Source organism: Apteryx rowi, unplaced genomic scaffold, assembly GCF_003343035.1.
Source record: "Apteryx rowi isolate R43461 unplaced genomic scaffold, aptRow1 scaffold_342, whole genome shotgun sequence".
NCBI classification, from domain to species: Eukaryota; Metazoa; Chordata; class Aves; order Apterygiformes; family Apterygidae; genus Apteryx; species Apteryx rowi.
The window spans coordinates 658607-681123 of NW_020449886.1; the positions used below are offsets into that span (position 1 = coordinate 658607).

General features: G+C 39.1%; 2 protein-coding genes across 4 annotated transcripts; one reads left to right on the plus strand and one right to left on the minus strand.

The window, feature by feature from the left end:
* Positions 1-30: 30 nt before the first annotated feature.
* Positions 31-5329, plus strand: CUNH2orf69 (chromosome unknown C2orf69 homolog). 2 transcript variants are annotated; one of them, XM_026072434.1, is made up of 2 exons: positions 31-141; positions 1335-5329. In XM_026072434.1, the coding sequence occupies exon 2, from the start codon at positions 1350-1352 to the stop codon at positions 2172-2174; it is 825 nt and encodes a 274-aa protein (XP_025928219.1). In that variant the 5' UTR covers positions 31-141; positions 1335-1349; the 3' UTR covers positions 2175-5329. The 2 variants fall into 2 exon arrangements, with proteins under 2 accessions (XP_025928219.1, XP_025928218.1); XM_026072433.1 differs by lacking the exon at positions 31-141 and adding an exon at positions 210-373.
* A 1149-nt stretch (positions 5330-6478) lies between these two features.
* Positions 6479-22437, minus strand: TYW5 (tRNA-yW synthesizing protein 5). 2 transcript variants are annotated; one of them, XR_003254689.1, is made up of 10 exons: positions 22008-22437; positions 20281-20435; positions 17749-17818; positions 16821-16865; positions 16145-16282; positions 15186-15273; positions 14526-14642; positions 14348-14416; positions 9074-12807; positions 6479-7818 (listed from the first exon to the last, which is right to left on the minus strand). XR_003254689.1 is itself a non-coding variant. In XM_026072432.1 (8 exons), exons 1-8 carry the CDS (start codon positions 22092-22094, stop codon positions 12551-12553), a joined length of 957 nt encoding a protein of 318 aa, XP_025928217.1. In that variant the 5' UTR covers positions 22095-22433; the 3' UTR covers positions 12403-12550. The 2 variants fall into 2 exon arrangements, 1 of the variants encoding a protein (XP_025928217.1); XM_026072432.1 differs by lacking the exons at positions 6479-7818; positions 14348-14416 and having other exon boundaries at positions 12403-12807; positions 22008-22433.
* Between the last annotated feature and the right edge of the window lie 80 nt (positions 22438-22517).

Genomic DNA, 22517 nt, shown 5'->3' on the forward strand with positions numbered 1-22517 from the left:
AGCCCGCCGTGGCTGCGGCTGCCCGAGGTGCCGGGCGCCGAGGCGCACCGGGCCAACGAGCTGCTGCTGCTGCTGCCGCCGGCGCGGCGCGGCCCGGAGCCGCCGCAGCACCACGTCGTCTACTTCCCGGGGGACGTGCAGGTACGCGGCGGCCCGGGGCCGCGCCCAGAGCAGCTCGGCGGCGGGGGAGGCATCTCTTGCGCCCGCTGTGGCCGCCGTGACGGGGGGGCCCGGGGGCTCGGCCGCTCCTGGCGGCTGAAACGGGCGGCGTGCGCTTGCGGCGGAGCCGTGCTTTGGAGCAGTAGCGCGCATCGTCGCTCCCGGTGGGGGCGGCAGAACTTAGAGCGTGTCGAAGACAGTCCAGGGCGAGAAGGTGATAAAATGGCAAGGCTTCCGCGGAGGGCTTGGCGCTGGCTGCCGCGCGGGGGAGCGGATGGGCGCAGCCCCGCGGCCGCTGCGCTCCCGAGGCTCTGAGCGCGGCTCGGGGCGCTAGCCTTACTGCTCTGAGCAGGCAGGCAGGCAGGGTCAAAGCCGGCGCCCCTCAGAAGCAGGGGCAGTGTGCTTTTTGTTCGAAGGAAAAGGCTTCCCTTTTCGGTAACCTAAAAATGCAGAACTTGGTGGATTTTTGTTTTAAGGATTATGATGGTCTAAAAAAACCTTTTAATTACTATTCCTGGGTATGGTTATCAAGAGCCTACATTGTCCTTAGTAAAAGACATTAACTAATATTCTGTGCCTTAATGAATTCAGAGGTGAGGATCATTAATGATTCGGAGATTAATTTTTTTCTGCCTATGTCCAATATGGATGTGAGCAAGAGGAGTACAGACTCCCTACAGCTGAATGAGAGGGAAATATTTTTCTGTGCATAAAAGAAAACTAATTACTGAAGTCTTAAGTCTATTGTTTGTAATAAAACAATCGGTATTTCTGCAGATGGAGAAAATGCAGTAAAATGATGTATTTATGYTGTATTAAGCTGAATAATACTTTCCTCTTCCCTTGGAGTGAAGTCAACAAGAAATGACAAGCACCTCCATGTGCTTATTTTTATTGTGGTGGTTTTATGTGATAAAATTATTAAGGCAGAATAAGTAGTCTAAATATGCCAGTAAATTAAAGAAATTGTTTCCTGTTCTGGGAGCCTAGCAAGCAAGCACCTCTGTAATGTGGAATGTTTCTCTGTTAGTCAGCCACAGCCCGCCCTTATGAATATACATGTGTATGGTGTGTGTATGTATCTACACATATATATACACACACACACACGCTAGACAGAGTTTAAGTATTTTCACAATGTTCTAATGCATCTTTTCTATTTTTTAATTTTTCAGAACTATCATGACATCATGTCATGCCACCCAGAAAACTTTCAGTGGGAGCAATGGAGTTTTGAAAATGTTGCTACCATACTTGCTCACCGATTTCCTAATAGCTTTATTTGGGTTGTAAAGTGTTCTCGAATGCACCTGCACAAATTCAGTTGTTATGACAACTTTGTGGCAAGCAACATGTTTGGAGCACCAGAGCACAGCACCGACTTTGGAGCTTTCAAGCATCTTCATGCGTTGCTAGTTAATGCATTCAGACTCRCTCAGAACATGCTGTTGTCTCAGAAGAGCACGTATGGTTTCAACAAGGATGCAAAGATAGCTGCTTGTAAATCACAGCCGCAGTCTGGTCCTACAACAAACGGCTGTTCATCCACTGAAGGAGAGAGAGACTGTGAATATTCTAATAACTCTGCTATGAACTTCATTATACCGTCTGCTGTAGGTGCAGTGTCATTTACTTTGATTGGCTTCAGTAAAGGTTGTGTGGTTTTGAACCAGCTGCTCTATGAGCTGAAGGAAGCTAAAAAAGACAAGAATACAGATGCCTTCTTAAAAAACATAAAAGCAATTTACTGGTTGGATGGTGGTCACTCTGGAGGAAGCAATACTTGGGTTACTTACCCTGAAGTGCTGAAAGAACTTGCACAGACAGGGATTGAAGTTCATGCTCATGTTACACCGTACCAAGTGTTTGATACAATGAGATCATGGATTGGGAGAGAGCATGAGAAATTTGTACAGATACTTGAAGAACTGGGTGTAGAAATAGATGATCAACTACATTTTGCAGATGAAGTTCCCTCCTTAGATAACCATTTCAGAGTTCATGAAGTATTTTGAGACTGTATATATCTCTGTATTCATTGCAAAAGCACTTTTGACACTGTAAATCTTGATTTACAACTTTGAGCAGACACTCTCTGAAGAGTAATATTAAATCAGTCGTGTGTTCCTAGTAGATACTGTATATAAATTTCAGTGGCTTAAAAAGGGGGTGGGGGAAATCCCATATCTAGAGCAGATTATGTCATTTGATTCCTGGCAAATTTGTTATGAAGAACTGTGTGAACATTTAATCTCAAACTGTTGGCAAAATTTTTAGCCCTGGATGTCCAAAGTAATATACTGCCTTTAATGGGAGTTTAAAAGTACTGAAGATCTTCAAGTGTCTGGATACTTCTATTTACAAGTTTCCAGGGCTCAAAAATTTGGTCTTTGACAGTAACAGTTACAACATTATTTTTTTGGCTTAGAGAAAATGATGATTTTTGGAGCAATCTTAGTTATACGTTGTTGAAAAGTGCTTTAATTAGATAACTTAATCTTCCAGTTTTGTAACATTTCTTCTGTTGAAAGAAAGTCACAAATACTTTTGGAATAATAGTGCCAATTTGTTTTTCTTCCCTATGAAAACTTTGCTTTTTCTGTGGCTATAAAATTTCATTAACTCATTGCTTAGTATCTGATAGTGACTAGCCTTTTTATCTGGGACTTGAAAATTTTGACATAGCTATGTGAAGTGACCAAGAATATTCATAAGGGTGTAGTTTATTGCTGTTTCAACGTACCCTGCTCTTGCTTTGACTAACTTCTATAAGGACTGGAAGTAATACATGTATTTGCAATTTGAGGTGTGTTTATCCCTTCTGTTCTGAAACTGGTGAGGGTTTTTTTCGTAAACTGCAGCATTGGTGTTCATCTAAATCAAGCCATAAGTACATGACATATTACAAGCTACATAAAATGTTTTAGAATATGTTGACTGTAGCTGTTTCAAAATGCTTCAGTTTGTAGAACTCTGATCGCCTTTAAATGTATTGTAGTAGTTGCTTCTAGAGCCACCCAAAAATCTGTTTTCAGAGCATAATATTTTATACAGAAAAAAAAAAACTCTAATGAAATACAAAGCCAGACAAATCAGATACAGATGATGTCATCTAGTTCAGGCCCAAATCCTGAATGTACTTCAAAAATAAAATTACTGCAAGGTGAACACAAAAGGGAAAYACTGGAACTTTTCTACTGTTGTTTTTCCTTTTATCTACAAACAAATCTTAGAGAATCACTCTTAAAGACAACTGCAGCTATTAATGATAAACCAGTAGCTTAATGGTTTTGGATTTCCTGAAAGAATAGAAAAACAGAAGTTAGCAAAACAGTGTGACAAATATAGCTCTAGTCTGGAAAAAAAAGCATTTTATTCAGCTTTGTTCCGATGTTTGATTGCTTAGCAACACCTTTTCCCTGCTTCTAGCTTCCTGTTACTTTTATACTGTGAAAGGATGGATCTGGGTCATCTTTCCTCTGTTGGCATCATTAAAACTTCCAAGGTTCACTGGAGACAGTATTTTCACAACTCTTGCAGAGGATGTGCGCATGTTAGTGATCACTGAAGAATGAGAAAAGCCCACTGAACTCTTAAAATCCTTTTTTTTATGCTCAACATAAAAGTATGAAGGGTGATAGAAAGAAATGAGCATGCAAAAAATAGCTTTTACAATGTGAAAGTGAATTTTGTAGCTAATAATAATTAGATTAATGTAACTATCTGTTCAAAAGTAGAGATTATTTTAAATGATGGAGAAAAGTGCAACATGCAAACTAACTGCAATTTTATGAAAGAATCTGAAATATAGTTCTAGCTGCTTTTACTAAACTCTTGGAGACTGTTCAACCCTATTTATTGATTGCCTTCTTAATGGACTTAAAACAGCTTATGTGTTTCAAGGAGGGGTATTTCCCTTCTTTGGTCCTTTTGATAACACATGCAATGGATGCCAAGACTCCTTTCTGTAAAGGAAATGTGGGTCACCTAACACAGTGTTTTTAATAGAGAGTCTATAAATTGCTTGAAATATCTTTAATTATCCACTGTTAAACTTAAAAAAAAACAAACAAACAAACAAAAAAAAACCCTCTGATCTTGCTCCCTGTCAGTTCAGTTTCAGTATTCTCAAAATTAACCAGAGCAACACTAAAATTTGCCCTATCCAATAATAATGCACCTCATAGACCAATATCAAAACAACTCAGTGCCAGCCAAAACAGTAGGAGTAGGTTGTTGCAAGCTTTTGAAAATAGCTATTAAAATATTGACATTGTCTTCAAAGGTTTCTGGATGGCTCTTCTATGAAAACATTAATAACCTATTTGATGAAGGTGGTTTACAATAGATGTTAAATAAAATCAGCTCAAGTTTTGCTGCATTACTTTGAAGAATAAGCACTTTCTTGTAAAACTAATCTTGTTGTAAGACTTGATGTTTCAGAGGGAAAACTGGTTGGTTTTTTATTCTCTAAACAGTTGTAGTACTGTGTTGGAATGTGCCTCTGTCATTCACTACAATGCATGCTAAAAATAAAATATGCAGACAATGTAGAAAATACTATTTCAAATGGGTGAAAACACTCCAACATGAATGTAAAATTGTTAAACTAGGAATGTGCAGTTAAGGTTTGTGAATTATGCTTTAGTGGGTGTTTGTGGAGACCTAGGTTTAAAAAAAAAATCAAACACCTATTTCATAGCAGCTTTTTTTCAAGGCAGGCTTTGTATTTATGTACCATCATAAAACAGCTTACTGGGATCTTGCCTGTGAGGGAAAGCTGGCATGAAGTAAGCAAAGGTGTGAACATTTCTGTAAGGGTGAAAGGGATCATAGTTTGTAGATGCCTGTTTCTTTCCCTTATCTATAAAGGCAGTTTTATAATAAACTTAGATGTTAGTGCCTACAGTTAGGTGAGGTGAATTCCTGTTCTCATGCCATTACAGCAGTTTAGTGCAAGACACTATTCTGTTTTGGAACGGAGTAAGCAACATTACACTTTGTGTCCTTAGTACAAGCTGGTATGTATTAGCTGGTATACTTTATATTACATGCTTGTTTCTTGTATGTTAGACGAGTCATTCTTCATACAAAAAATGTCAACTTCTCTGTCTTGATAAATGCTAAAATGTTTTAAGCTGCATCTATTAAAAATCCCTTTAAAACAAGGCTTTCTGTGAAATTGTCCAGTCCATATAACTTAAATGATACTACTTTGTGTTTATCTTAAATACTAGTAACTTAGTTAACCTTCTTCCTGTCTATGTCTAACATAATCACATCTTTGTAACTGCTGCTGCATAAATCAGTATCAGACACTAATTTTGAAAGGTGATTACGGATACAAGCCTTAACATGTTGCTGAAAAGAACAATCTTTTTTGTCCTCACCCTGATAATGTCCTGTTGCCTCCATTACATTAGCGCTAGCACTTTATGGTGAGCTGTTCTAGATTGCTCAATTAGCATTATTGCTGATAAAGATAAGAKTGCTGTGTATTTAAATGTTCATAGATCTTATTTTAAATACGACTGCTCAGTCAGTCAGGAGTTAGGATGTTACAATTGTGGATATTCACAGATAAAAGCAATACATGATCATGTTCTTAAGTTTTCCCAACAGATCCTTTTTGAGTTGCAGAAAGAAAATGTCACCTTTTTTCTTCCCTCGTCCAGTGCTTCTCATAGTGTTGTCTTTTCTAATCTAACAGTTACTTTGACATCTCTGCAGATAAATATTTGTTCTCCTATACAGGTGGGAAGTTGAAGTACTGAGATCAAAGTAAAACCATTCATTTACTCTGCTTATTTTAAATTACACAAGGCCTTATTCCATATGCTCAGTGCACAGATGGAACAGTGTATATTCACTATTTCTTGAGATCTGGTTCTAGGGTCTCAAAGTGGGCACCCATGAAATAAGCAAAATAACTGAAAGCTCTCTGTTAAAAAGATGATTGGACATATCTGACAYCATGTAGGAACACAGCACGAAAGACCTGGGTAAAGTTAAATTCTCCAACTTGGTGAGAAGATAATTACTTTTCTCCTTCTCATCTGTGTTAGTGTCTATGTCTCTCATCCCTATCAAGTAGCCTTGACTTATTTTATTTCATACTTTTGATGGTAATCCTCTTCYATATGGTCACTTTGAAAAGACTTCATAAAGTTATAAAACTAATTTGGACTTACATAGCATTTTATATCCAGGTAATTTAAACTGCTTTGCAAATGTAATTCTGCAATAACAGTGATGAAAAACACTGGAAAGGTAAGAGGCACATGTTTCATGGTATTGGAAAAGTCATGGGACAAGTCAACAGGGTTTGTATTTTTTTAATCAGTTTACATATTGTGCTGGCATAACTAATATATCATTCTGTAGTACTGACTATGGTTTTTGTGACACTGTGTCTTGATAATACTGAAATAAGTTATAGTGCTATATTTGTTCTAATACAGTATAACATTACTCACTGTGTAGCACATTGACTTAATGCTAAGTTAGAAACCAACATAGTTGCATCAGCATAAAACCTGTGTAGACCAGTTCTTTGATTCCCCTTACTATAGCAGCCAAGAGCCTTACAATCCTTAACATTAACATACCCACTTGTGCCAGTCTCTAGGTAATGTAAGAAATACTATCCTTATTTTCTGATGAGCTGAGACAGAGAAGTTAAAGGATAGTACAAAAGAATTTTGGCATTTGTATGTGCTGTTGTGTACCAGCCTTTTAGCTACATCGCTGCCTCACAGAACCCACAGCAGACACCTGAATTGTCTGGTGCCCCTGTACAGTACAAAAGCAGAGGTGGGTGCCTCAGACTGCAATCCACAAGAGAGCTTCTTCAAATCACCTTTGGAGTTGACTTCTTCAGAATCCTTTTAATTTTACAATGATATTTCATTTTTATAAGGATGGCAGATTGAAAGAAAAAGTTACTTCCGATGGCTTTGTTTGTCTTACTGATCTCTTAACTTTGTTAATTGATTTAAGATGCRAGGTGAGTGTCTTTAACTTGAGTAAAATAATACAAAGTCATTAAGCAAAATGTCAAAGATCATCTAATACCTATGTGGCAGAGCCAGGCACTGYGCTTCTCCCAGTGCTAGACATACAGCTAGAATTCATCTGGTCAGAAACAGTATTAGAATAGCATAATTCACTCTTCCCGCTGATAAAAACTTACTCAGTATTAGCAATATAATAGCTATGTTACCTATACATAATACTTACCCAGTAGTGGCTATTCCACATCACTAAGAGTCACGATGAGAAACTAATTGAGGCAGTCATTATGCACATAGCCAAGCCTGGGTTATAAAGCAGTGATGACTTTGTAGTCATTTCCTGTTATTAGGGCTTAATTAAGTTTGTTTCTAAGAAAACCCAGGAAGTGTCAAATTCTATTTAAGCAAGTGACCTGAAAAGCATCCATTAAAACAAAAGGGAAAAATATATTCTCATCTGCTTTTTCTTCATGTGAATAGACATCTCATGTATTTGAAAAGCCAAATGCATCACTTCAAGGTTTAGAATAGATTTTGCTTCTTTCAGCAGGCCTTTTGCTGACACTCCATCAAGACTGTTAGCTTCCCTTCCCTTCCCTCCTTTCCTTGGCACTTCAGAGCTGAGTTGTTTCTAATGAAAGCGTTACTGCAAGATACAGAAAACAGTCAAGAGACATACCAATGTTGGAGAAGAGCAAAACAAGGTTCTTCACATCCCTCGCACCAGTTTACCCTCCGAGGAATTCAATGCATGGGCGTCAGATCAAACTATTGCATCCCTTACAGACTACCTGCATAGTTCTTTTTTCCCATTTGTCATCATGAGAAATGCACTGAGTTTGTATGATGGAAGTTTTAAGCAATTCATATATTGCTTGACATTTGAAGTAAAAATGCTTTCACAGCAAAAAATGTCCATTACTATGATCTGCCTTAGTACTGCAAGCAATAGCCTCTGAACATTTTTGTCCAAACACGCAGAGCAGCACATTTTATATGGTTGAGCAGTTCTTTTAATGTTTTTAATCTGCTCTTAGAAATGTTGACTAGGACCATATCCGAATGATTAAAAAGGAAGTAAGCTGGTCTCATTGCTCTCAGGAATCACCACATATGGAGATCAGAATCTATCCCCAGTCCTAGAGTCTGACCCAAACAAAATAGGAAAACTTAACATGCAACTTGTACTGCAAACTTACACAAGTGTTTAAAAGAATTAAGATTTCATCTCTTCTTTTACTAATACTGGAATTTTGGTTCCTAAGTCTGATAGTAGTTTCCRCAGATTGTCTTGTAAAAGTTGCTATCTCTGAACATACATCTTTCAACACTTGCGTTTTCTGCATGGAAACATCTAAAAATCTCAGATTTGGGTAAACACATTTTGGCCAGAGGAAAAAAGAATCAAGTCTACATAGGTTTCAGAAACTGTAAAGTATATTGGGATCATGCCATATGTAATATAACCTCTACTCTCAGTAAAATCATCCTTGTCTTAGTAGAATTAGTAGTCTCATTGTGGGACTATCAGCATGAACAAACCAAGTATTTTCATCCTGCATATTTAAAAGGTATTGCAGATATATTCTGATGCTTCATGACCAACTCAAATCCCTTCGCATTAGTCATTTAACTTGATGCCTATATTAAGAATTTAAGCTAAGGAGTTCCTGGAGAGAAACACATCAGGGTGCATCAATCTTCAGCACTCACATTAATGTGTATTCAACAATGTGAATATTCTCTGAATGTTGAACTGCACTTGTGTTTCTTGGCATTCTCTCTCTATTTGGTCAACAAGCCATTAAAATACACTAAAAAGAGATACACATATGGGATTAATATTTTTATATCTTTTAGATACTCAATTGCCAGAGATATTTACTTCATTTTTTTCATACCGTTTGGCCAGCTCAGTACTCTTTGATGGACAGATTTTTGATGGCCTGTTTAAGAGTTTGACAGGAGAATATTTTGACATCAGTGTTTTCCTTTGATTTCTTTCCACAGCAACCATGCTAAGAAAAATATAAAACATACATCTTCTGAAATCAGCTTGTCCTTTGTATTTCACTCGACCAAGAATAAATGCTGAATTCTTTCCAGATGTTGGTTTGCAATGAACTTGATTACATTTTAAAAGCATCAGTCACCAGTAATAAAAAGCTGGGGGCTAGCCAAGTTTAAACTACTGATTTCAGATACTGTCGATATTTAATGATATCTTAACTCAGCTTTCTGTCCTGGACAGTCTACATCACCTAACTGCTCTATTGAATATACTGTTTGAAGCAAGACTGTCAGCATTTATTTTTTTTATACCTGTTCCCACAACTTCATCTGTTTTCTCCTGTTGTGATCGCGTTTTGCTTTACATCTCTAAAGGACAAACTCCCACAGAACATCAGTGTCTCTAACCTTGTGTTATTCTAGTAATGGATTAAATGTGGCTACTATTCTCTCACTGTGTTAGCTCAAAGTCAATCTTTTAATGATTTCACCATTCATTCATTACTGTGCTACTCCAKTTCCACACCATGTTGCACAGCGGTATGAAAGGGCCAATTAATTTTTTACATAGTAACTTCAAGATTTTTATAGCTAATAACGTTATGCTCAAGTTAAGAAAATACAGTTTAAAACTTGTTTGTTTGCTTGCTTGCTTCTTTAATAGCATTTCAGAACGTGTTTTATAAAAGTTATTAAATGAAAAATTGAAGAGACTGGTTCAAAGTGAAACCAGAGTGGCACTGACAAAAAAAAMCAAAAAAACTATGCTGTTCTTCTCACTGACCTTCATGGAATACTTTTTATTGCTCTTTCTAAAAGATGCATTTACATCACCTCTAGTAGGCTTGCTGACAGTCTTCTCAGAGAATTTGAAAACCAAAAGGGCCATGGAGAGGGAACAAGTATTATTGCAGAGTTTTCCCATAGGACACTAGAAGGGGAGCATGAAAAGGGTTGGGTTATCACCAACTACAGTGAGATGCCCTAATTTGCTGTCATATAAAAATGAAATAAAGGCCTTATTTTAAAGCTGGTGATGTGAAAAGCAAATAGGTGCATTCCTACAACACTTGGCTTACAGATTAATTCATTCAGTGTGACCTTCTTCCTCCCACCCAGATACACTTTCCAACCCAAACTTCACACTAGTCTTTCCTACTGGCAGCTTTCCTACTGGGCTACCTCAACACTTAACTGCAACTGAGCAATGCAAGGGCTTCATTTGGTCTAAGGTGTTTAATACTCTCTCTTTCAAAAAAGGAGATTGAAAAATATTCAGAACAACATTCTGAATACTTGTGGGTTGGCAGGTGCAACCTGGGATCTTATTTATGCTTTTTATATACATGCTATGGAACAAGTAATATTGAAAAATCTTAATGTCACCAACAGGTCGCACAGCACCGAAATGCATTTGTTCCACAGGATTTTCCTTCTTCTACTTTCTCCTGTCCCCAAGTATCCCAAATGGCTTCCACTTTCCTCTCCCTCTGGAGCACAGCAGGCACTTCTCACAAGCAGAGACACAGGCAGATCACTCATACACTGATTGCTGCTCCATAAAGCTTTTCCTTATTTATAGCTAAGTGTTGGGGGAGGGTGGTGGTGACGGTGGGGGAACGACACTTGAGAACACTAAGCTAGTGCCTCCTCCTTTGGGAATGAAGGATCAAGAAATGGCAGAATGAGGGATCAGCACAGTACTTCCTCTGTGCTAGCATAATGAGAAGCTGCCAGTGGTCAGAGTTAACAGAGAAAGCCACGCAGGCACAATGCTCGAATGCAGTTCTGTGCAGCCCTGCAGGCTCCCTGAGCCTCCCCATTTACTCTTAGCACCGAAAGAATATGCTCTGTACACCTCTGCAAAACAATTCATAGGAGGCCCTCTACATTACCTATCTGACAAAGCCAGGATGCTTCCCCAGCCTAACACTCAGGCTCACAGATCCTGTCTCTGCAGTACGCACAAGCAATCCTTTAACCACAGAAGAAATTTCGAGAGACCTATTTGTGTTCCCAGATTTAAATTCTGCCCTCGGAACGTACAATGATGCCCATCAGGATCGCTTGGCTGGTTACATTCATGCCTATTCATTAAGGTGGCGTGATGCCCACTCACATGGCAGCAGACTATTTTCACTGTGTTAAACTGCCAAGAATAGGTTTAGAAGAATAATTTGCACAGTGTTGCAAGCCCCTGCTCCTCTGGAGAACGACATTTTTCAGCGCTTTATTAACACAACATAGCTATTCAGTCTAACAGCTTTCGACAAGTTACAGTTCTCCAAAAACACTGCTGGAAGCAGCAGACTGACCTAAATGACAGGTAAATACTGCTGAGATTGTGTGTTCTCCAAGCAGCACAAATCATAACAACACAGAGATTTCAAATGGACTATGACAACCTTATTTGTGAGATGCCCATCTTTACTCTTACAAGACTTCTGTAAGCACCACAATCTGTCAAAAAGCAACCATCGGCAATGGGCTCCACCTTGAAAGACCCCCTTTCATATGGCAACATAATGCATCTCAAATACTGCTCCCAACAGATTCTGCATCTACTCCAACATTACGAAGAACTTCCATTCAGATTCTACAACTGTAGCCTGTTGGATTTGTGGGTACATCAGTTGCAAATACTGCACAGCTGCAGTAATAGCAATGCTCCCTGACCGTATTGGGGCAGCCGCAGTGGTTGTGACAAGCAAGGTTTCCTGCTCAACACCTTAACCAACGAGGAAAATGGTAGATCATTTACCTTGTGACCAAGCGGCTGCACAACTCTAAACTTAATCTTGAATGATTAACCTTTGCTTTTCTTCATGTCTGCCTCTGCTCTGCAGTTTCACCACAAGAGGGAGCTTACCCCCCCCTTCTTTACCACCAGGCTATTACTCAGAAAACAAAGAATGACCGTTAGTACCATCACCAACCCTCCCTTGGACCTCCACAGAGACCACTATGGCTTTGTTAAGCTTTAGTAAACTAGGTGGCATTCAGGAAGATGTGCAGTTACTTCTAAGCATACATTCTGTCAGACCAGCCCACATGTCAAAATTCTCATTCAGAAATATTTAAGCAAAACACTCCAAGAAAAGTTAAGAGTTAAGAGTGCAGATACTGCAAACATAGGACTGCAAACATACACTGTAAGAAAGAGATCTCTGGATCAAGCAGATTACACATTGCATGTGGAAAAAAAACAAGAAGAAACATGTACAAGATAAACTTTGTTGTAGGTGAATGTTTATCAACAATGTTTCTATTAGTCTTATAGAAAGTGTACTTATGTACATGTGGGTAGTATCCATATAACATATGCTTCTCTAATTTCAGCAGATTTTGGTGACTTGCAAAGTGTTATTTTACTTATAATCAGTCCTATAGGCTTTTTCTTGGATGCGTAACACCATTCTCCGAGCATAAAAATCCCTGTATTCCTCAGGCAGTTCTTCAAGTGTTTTCAAGGCCCTGTCCAAGATTTGCATAGCTCTAGAGGCGGCTGTGGGATCTTTATTTCCATAAGTGTCACTTTTATCATAGCACTCAGAGGGAAGGTGCTTCCAAAAGACATTCAGTCCCACTCCAAATTCCTCAGAAATTACATTATGGAACCACAAGGCTGTAGAAAGAAAAATGTCTAAAGTGAAAATTTWTATATAAAACTTCCATGTGATTCATAACAAGCATCAGAATCAGCCAAACTATATCTAGTTGAAGAAAAGCCTCAACCACCTTCTTTTTTGTTAATTTATAGAAAATCATTTCCCCTAAAAGATCACATTGTACCAAACTTAAAAAGTTCTTGAAGATGTTTACATCCATCCATAACTTTATGCAAAAATAACAATCACTGAAGTCTAAAGTGATACTCAAACATAAGCAAACTGATAAGTGTGTGTAAGATCAAAGTGAGACATGTTCCTTGTTCACCTCATTCATCTCCTACTCTAAATCCATGTATGTATTTTTATAGAATTAGTCCCTTACCTTGCACAGATTGTCCAAACCTTAATGAAAACCACCAGTATCAGTCAGGTCACCCATGCAAAGTTGCTAACCATTTGATGGTAAAGTCATGAAGCTTGCATCTGAATCATTGCCATTGTGGTAAGAATGCAAAGACATCTTTGCCTCACCTAGTACATTTTCATAATAAATTTATTACGAAAATATTTACCCTATTTCAATTTTAAGCTGAAAGACAGAACACTGCTTGTGGCAGCTTAGTTACTTGTATATACTGATGACATCAGGCCTATTCTGAAAAATGAACAAGCAGTTTCTTTCAGATAGGAAGAGGATCTGCTTCTACCTTCTCAATAATAATCACATTCAATTCTCAAAGAACATCTCCTTTTCCAGTGATAAATATCCTAGAACACTGTCAAAGCTAACACCATTCTCTGGACTAATATCTCTATACCACTCAGTAGTTCTTAGTGTATTAAGTGTTTCAAACTTTGGACCAGCACACCTACGGACAAAGTCAAATGAGTATCTGTAGTACATAAAAGAAAATTATGTATGCTGACATTGACGTTACGTACACAAACTTTAACAAAAAGTTTCTTGAAAACCAATGACAAGCTCAAAATTAAGCAACAAGTTTGAGCCTAAGAATCTATTTATTTTAAATCATCCTAAAAAGCTACTGCCTTCTTGTTTACTGGCCTGTTTATAATGCCCAAATAATACGCAAATGAACAGAGTAAGTACCTGTCATGAGCTCATGTTGAATGAAAAAAAAAAAAGAACTAGTAATGACAAGTAGGAGTAATTTAAACACCTTTCCCTGATCACACAAATTGTTATCTTAACACAGGAAGCAGCTTAATATTGCTGCTTGTGCAGAAAGATGATTAGGACCTGTCTTTCCATTCCCCAGAGGTGATTACAAACTTCTAAAAGGTCCGGTTACTCTTCCATCCATAATTCTCATCAAGTCATTTGCCTCACAGTTCTGTAACACTAAGTGCCAGAGCTACAGAAGAACAGAAATGCTACTTCACTCAAATTCTGTCATTAATTCTGTGACCTGACTTTTCTAATTTCAGATTTCACAAGTTGATTTTTATATTCCTAGTCTCTTAAGATAAAAATTTAGAAGCATACAGTGTAATTCTGAGAAAGGTAACATCTACAGGTAGATGTAATAGTACCTTTTATTAGGCCAGTTAGTACAGCTTGAAAAAGCAGACAAATTTTGCCAGCATTCTTAGATCCTCCTCCTTAAAACGCAAAAATGCTTTAGTGATCTATTATTGTCCCTAGAAATGAGAAATTGCAAATCAAACTCTTCAAAAACTGAAACACGGGTGAGAGCTATTGGTTACTTACCTGGAATAAATAATACATCTCCTGCTTCCAGGTAACATTCATAGCGCTTGGCTTTTACAAAAAGGGGATATTTCTCAAAGTCTGGATTATCCACATCCAGCACCTCTGATTTAGTACCTTAGGAAAGTTTTCAAAAACAATTAATAAACATTCTTACTCTCCCAAACAGTAATAAAGCATTAACAAATTATTAGAAATGACAGTTCTTGAATCACATATAATACTGGTTTAATGCTCTATAACTCTTCTAAAAACCAGGCAAATCTGATGGCACTCCTCAGTTACTGAGGAGACATATTCTTTTGTTGTCTACTTTTCTGCTGTAGCTGCAATCCTATTAACACTAAAGAAAACTTCCTCTGACATTTAAAATGCCATTTTAAATCCAGGCAGAGCACTGTACTCCTCCACAGCTAGGTGGTGGAACCACAACCAGACAGAGAACGTGGGCTGCAGTGCTCCGTTGCAAATTTCCTAACCTGCCCCACTACAATTCCTTAGCTTTGACTGACAGCAAACAGCACCAGAGTAAAGACAGCAAGTGACTTCTTTTACACCAAACTGTCAGTCAGTGATTTTTTTCCTACAGTGCAGCACTAGTCAGCTGGAAAGGCAACTATGGTCACCAAATTCAGAACTAGATGTATGTAATATACATACCTGATAAATATAAATACGGTGCATCTTTAGGACTATACAAAACAACTCGTTTTTTCCCTGTTATCTGGATTAAGAAATTATCCATTACCTGGAATGAGCATAGTTAGAGAGATGTCAGCCAAGAGTTAAGAATGAATATATAGTCTGCAAATAATCTAAAATATCATCAGCACAAAAAATGAAGTATTAAAACCTTCATGTGTTAAGAATTAACTGAAAGAGCGTCCACATATAGAATTAACCCATCCAAAAAATTAAGAATTTCTGCCTTTATGGAAAAAAATTGCTTTCAAAAAATCTTGTTTTCTTTAAAGAGGAATCACATTCTCGATCTTAAAACACAAAGACACACCATGCTTTAAACACATAAAACAGAAAAACATAATGCAGAATACATTTGGAATTCCTTTTCTTTTTCAGTTTTAATCCTACTCCATTTTGCTGACTTTTTACCAATAAAGATTTATTTTTCCCCAACTATAATACAAAAAGTACTTTTCTTACAACCAAATTTATTCAAAAGTACATTGTGTGATCTTAGAAGGCAATCTTATCTGGAATCTATTGCGCTGCAGCAACAGACTGTCCAAATCACTGTAAAATTATCAACAGTTTCATCTTCAGAATGAAAAATGAAGGTAATCTTGAAGACAAAAATGTTAAAAGTTACTTTATTTTGGATTTTTAACTGAAATTCAAAATAAAAGAGTAAAGAATTAATCAAACAACTTTTAATCTTGTAAGTGTGGAATTTCAGGATTAGACATAACATCAGTAAGATATTATGCCCACAAAATACCTCTATTTAAAATCCACTACATGGAAGTTATGCAATTTAAGTGTTTCAAAATATGCAAAGTGTCTCATAACAGATCTTTGTCAACAGAGATTTGCTACTTAGTACTTCAATCTTGCAATGTTATCTGCAACATTTAACRATAAACACATGCGTTACCTACATCATAGTGTGTCCATAGCTGCAATCCTGCTGAACTGATGCGGAAGACACTAGAGAAAAACTGTTCCTTTTCAAAATACTCTGGAATCTGAATATCTTCTGCCAAAATAGGAAACTGCTTTCTGATATCTGCAATATCCTGAATCAAAAAGGATATAACCATTAGAGGACCATATACACAAACTAAAATAAGGAAGCAGCTGATAATCATTTCTCATCATAGGGAACGCAGGGCAGGAACTTCAGGCACAGCCACAGAACATTCAGCACCATCAAACAGCTGGAAATAGTAATGCTTTTAGATGGTCATCCTCCTTTCAGCGTTGACTCAGTCACCAGCAATAAGAACAGCCAGAAAGCTGCTYTGAACTATGACTACCACAAAATGCACTGAAGCAGCAACAGATCATCAGAAAACTCTTTATATTACCTTACAACAATGGCTASAGAATGGCAGGTGAAGGCTTCAGTAACTGGCTAAGTTCTTGTATAACAACACCTTGTTTTAGACACTTAGGTTTAAATATTCTGACCTAAATCTGGTCACATTCATAGGCCAACTGACCATAAACAAGTTGTATGCCTGTACTACGCAGTCAGCAGATGATAACAGGCTTCTTAAAATATTCCTAAACTGCTACTTTACAATATTAGAACGGCAATCTGAGGTAACTCACCTTTCTAGGATCTTCACCCAGGGATCGCAAATAGTACTTTTCGTCCTGAACATAATACAAAAAGAAATACAAAATATAAGTTACAAGCACACTTAAAGAAAGAGCCTGTGATTTCTCATTAATCTAATGTAGGGCTTTGTTAAAATATGGTGCAAATAAGTGGCACTCACAACTTCAGCTACTTTGCTATCCTGCCTTTCCACTATTGCTCATTGCTTGAGATAAGCAGCAGAGAAAAAAAAAAAAGTTGATTAACTGAGAGTGAAGAAGAGTGAAGTGGGAGAGACTTAAAATCACAACCTGACAGCTGCTTCCATATTGCTCTTTCCTGGATGGATTCAAAGCAAGCATGGTTTTTAACTTAAGCTCTTCAGAGCACTGAGGCAGGAAGCCATTTCAATTGGCTTCAAAATTTACTGCTTGCTATGTACATAAAGCATGAAATGCATGTTTGCATTCRGAACTGTTCACTTCCTTAGTCACAGTTATCTGAAAAATCAGTATTTTGAACATTGTTTTGTAAAGGTAGCCCCACATATGCTCCTCAACAATTATGTTAAAATATTTCTGTATTTGTATTTTGATAGCAGATACAGTCAAACTCTAAAATATCTTCATGACACTTTCTTGCAAAACACCTAAATTATACACTTATTTTAAAGCAAGGTTTGATTTCTGAATTTGGTGCTGGAACTTTTGCTCACATAAACTATCTTTGGTAACAGAAACAGGACCACTGAAGTTAACCACACTGTATACACATAAAACAATTTCCAAGGAAAGATTATTTTTCTCTGACTCCAAGCCACACAAAACAGTTAAATTTAAGGGCTTTATTGGAGTGAGACCTTAAATTACAAGTCATCTTTTTCCCTCCAAATACTGGCAGAATAACTGATGGAAGAAACTGTGGCACTAAAGAAATTACCTCAGAGAGAAAGTACTCTGTGTGTTTGACTTCAGCTGCTCTCTGTACAAATATATCAAAAGGCAGAGTTCTGAAATAGAAACATCAAAATTCATATAATAATCAATGTAACAAGACATGATCTAAATACAGAGTTTAAAATCATAAGCTCTCTTACTATAACTAGTATAGCAAAAAAGGCAACTTGCCTTTTTTTTTTTTTTTTTTTAAACACGGCGACTAACAAGTGTTCACAGTGAATGTTTGAAGAGTTCTACAAGATAAAAATCCTACACTTACAAACCTCTCTAGTTTATAGTCCCACTATAGATCCAAACAGAGTCACAGAATCGTGTAACTGTTGAGGTTGAAAGGGACCTCTGGAGATCATCTAGCCCAACCCACCTGCTCAAAGCAGAGTCAACTAGAGCAGATCACCCAGTCAGGTTTTGAATATCTCCAAGGATGGAGACTCCAYAACCTCTCTGGGCAACCTGTTCCAGTGTTCAACAACCCTTGCAGTAAAAAGGGTTTTTTGTAATGCTTAATTTCCTGTATTTCAATTTGTGCCCATTGCCTCTTGTCCTGTCACTATGCACCCCTGAGAAGAGTCTGGCTCCATTTTCTTTGTACCACCCCATCAGGTATTTATATACATYRATAAGATCCCCCTGAGCTTACAGGGTCTCAATGGTCTAAGTCATAGAGTAAGAAAGATCTTTAGAGTAAATTAAACTCAAACTCTGACCTACACCTGACAGTACTTGACTAGACAGATTGTTTTTCTAAAAGGATGTGATTTTTAGGCTTGTTTTTTGCCTATTTCTGTAAAATTGCAGGAAAGCTCAGCACCAGGAAAACTGTTGCTGGGTTAAAGGGAAGCCACGGGATCCAAAATGCTTTTAGGTATATAAATGGAAGTTGAACCTTAAGAGGAAAAAGACAAAAGAAAAACTAAATCACTATAAATAGAGTATGACAATAATTATGGGTTGAACTGTTATATCCTGCCCATTTATACTTCCTGCTGAAGGCAACAGAAATTGTTTGTTCCTTACACCTCTCCAAATCACATCATCAGCTGAGAGTATACTTCCACTACAGCTTAAACTTATGCAAGCTGGTACTGCCAGTCTGCCCTTGCTGTCCTCCCTAGTCATCTCATCTCCCTTGCACTAGCACTGGCGCTCATCTGACCATATGTTCAACCTGCTCACGAAGCTAAAACAGCAGAAAAAAAMCACTCAGATTTCTGCACCAGCTCACAGAGTGGTTGGATGAGTGCAAAAACCAACACAAAGAAGGGAATAGAATCATGCAACTTACAATGGGACTGCCGTGGTACTCACATCAGTCTAAAATCATGGAGCTGCACGTTAAGTCTTCAGTGTCCCTACTCTTCTAGATCTACTTACTCTCCCTTCAGATTAGAACAGGAGACTTGCTATGGAAAGTCTCTAAACTTTCTAAATTTTTGTTAAGTAGATGAAAGTGTTCAATTCTTAACACCTGCCAGAATCAAGCTCCACCACAGCACCTCTATATACCTAACACACCTGATCAACTGTATGTCTGTGAATGTCACAGTAAGAGATTTTATAATAAGAAAAAAAATGGGTGAGGGAATGAAATATGGAGGTAAGACAAAATCATTCAAGTATGATCTGATTTCAAAGGTTCAAAGGTTCAGTGTTCATGCGAGCAGAATATAAAATGAGCATGATTATATGGTGTTTTTTTCCCCCCCACTTGCAAAGAGTTGTAGTTTGTTTACGCTTACAGCACATGCTTCTGCTTTCTTAAAGTTTTAACAGACTGAACACATCTTGTTCCCACTTAGGGAAAACAAATGACAATTAAAATAAAGGCATTTACCCTTGAAGAACAATAACACAATGACTGAGATGAGAGGAACTCTAAAGAAATGTTTTGGCAAGCTACACGAGAGGAACTTCGAAGGAGACCAAGAGTCTGTAAGACTCATATCAAGATTAAAGGGTTGGTGAAACGTGTGGTGTCCAGTAGTTTGAACATATTGAGGACTGCACATGCTAACTTTGAAAAGAGTTTGTTTTTTAATTAGTAACATCCCTCTAGAGTAAACACACTGGAATAGCACGCCTGCCACATGCCAGCATTCAAAGACATTCAGGCACATTATTTGTCAGAAACTAGCACCATTCAATAACATTGAAAAGACACTACATAATTAGAGCAAAATAGCATACTATCTAGTATCAAGTTTCTTATTTATACCAGCAAATGCCAGGCTCAACTTTCCTCCAAGATTGCTCTGTCAAAATCTCTTTATATCATTTCTCCATGACATCATTTTTAAGGCCCTTTTTGGCCTCTCCTTTCACCCTGTAGCATTTATTTATGGTATTAAGATATTTGTGAAATGAAGGGAAGAGGAGGAAATCAAGGACAGCAATCTGATACTTAGTTTCAATTTTTCACAATCAAGTATCTTCACCCTCCTGCCCTCAAACAGATTTACTATATTTTTAAAGGCACATGCCTTTAAATACAAGAGGCCTTGGAATGAAGTACCTATACGCAAAGTTCTTACTGAGGAAATCCATCTGCGGCACTGTAGAAACATGAATCTTTACTTCTTTAGATCCTTCTGCTTGGCTCAGGTAATCTACTGTCCATTTGGTTGTGCAAGTACCCAGTTCCATTCCTTTCAGCACTACTGGCTTTCGCTAAGGAAGCAAACAAACGAAAAATTGTGAAATGATTTTAGCATCCAGTGAAAAAATCCAGAATTATTTTTTCAGACTAAGTACACACAAACAACTCAACTGAATAACAGGACCTGCAGCACAAAGTTACAACTAAACAACTGCATGAATCAGAATGCAGAATGTTGAAACAAAATGCAGGAAATCACGAGACTGTTTCTTTATTTACTGCATGCTCTTCCATAGTGGGAAAGGCAATGATACGGAAAGGTAAAGACAGCTTTAATACTCAGTATATTCTGGAGCCACTGAAGCACCCAGCTAGGCTAAGGAATAGTTTAGTCCTTCTAGCCAGAGCCTAGCAGAAAACAGAAAAAAGACCATACATTTAAGTGTAGACTGTGGGCTGCAGTGGTGCTGTATCTTCTCAAGAAAGAAGCTCTTTCCAATCATTTTTAAGGCTCAGTAATGCTGACAACCATGAATAGGTTTGATTCAGTGTACACAAAAAAAATGTAGAAAGACTCTTTTAATTTGAATCAGGACCTTGGAGAAAAAGGAAGCAGTAATAACAAAAAGAAATGGCAGTCACACATGTTTTTGAACAAGCGTTAAAGAAAATTAAGTTACAGACAGATCAACTGCTTGAGTTATTCAGCAGATCAGAAGGTGTTAGCCACCAGAAGTTCCTTCCTCCTAAACCAACAGTTATTTTAATGAATCATGGTGCCCCCTATAAAAGATATCAAAACCAAAACTGACTATCTTTAGTACCAGGCTGCTAACCCAAATTATTTCCTTTCATTTGTTGAATCCTTCTCTGATTAACTGCTTTATTTTCTGTAAGTAACCTTGACTACTCATTGTCAGAAAAACATATTTTCATAAAAGATAGTAGATTTATCTCARGTTTTAAGTAAGATATCTAAAAATACATTTTTTTTGCTAGCAACTCCCTGTGGGGAATAAAATAAAAAAATAGATGGGTATATAWAAAAAAAAAATCCTTGGAAGGGGCAGAACCCTAATTTCATTGTCCTTCTCCATGAGAGTAGCAGAGGTCTCTGCAGAGATCTCTGGGGTTTGCCTGCACTAGATTTTACTGCTGGATAAGGACCTTTGACTCCCCATGTCTGCAGGAAGAGTCTCTCTGCTCTTCTTTTCTCCGCCAACACGTGTTGTTCTAGTTCCTCAAGGGCTGAATGACTCTCACACCTTTCCACAGCTGCACTAGTGCACAGCAATATTAACTGTTGTGCTTGCCCCTGTGCCCCGCTACAGCCCCCACCCTAGTGCACAGAGTGCCCGCTACCGCCCCGCGCGCCCACAGCGGCCGTTACACCCTTCCCGCCGCTGGCGCGCGCCCGCAGCGGCCGTTACCGCCTCCCCTCACCCACCCCCGCGCGCCCGCAGCGGCCGTTACCGCCTCCCCGCCGCGGGCGCCCAGAGCGGTCGCGGGCAGGGGGAGCGACTTCAAGTCGCTCAGGTATCTCCCCGGGCCCGAGACGAGAGAAGCTCTGCGCTTCGCCCGGCAGCACCCCGCAGGTCCGGAGTCGCTACCGGCGGGGTAGGAAGGGGCGGACAGAGCCGTACCCGAGGGTAGATGTCTCGCAAGAACCGCTCCCGCGTGACCCCGGCCAGGCTCGCCACCAGCTCCACCGACTGCGCCCGCTGCTCCATGGCCGCTTCCGCGTCGGTGAAGTGTGTCCGTCTGCCGCCACCCCCCGGAAAGAGGGACCGGCGCACAATCGTTCCCCTCCTCCCGTTCAGTAAGGGCTAGGGAGATGGTGAATTCAACCTTTCTGCGGGAGGGAGTCCTGCGGAAGGCGTCGCGAGGGAGGAGACGCGGGCAGCTGTGCGAGACTGTGCGCTCCGCTGAGCGAGCACGATCAGGTCCCGCCGGTTACCCCGCACCCCCCTCCCGGACGACGCGCCGCAAAGGGGGAACTAGCGGACGCGGCTCTGTTTCCTCCCGAGCGCGCTAGGCAGGGCCCGGCCGGGACGGCTAGCGGTGCGGGACGGCTGCGGCCATGGCGCTGTGCGCGGCCTCCCGGCGCGGCCGTTGGCTCGTGCGCGCGCTCGCCGCGCCGCTGGCGCCGGAGT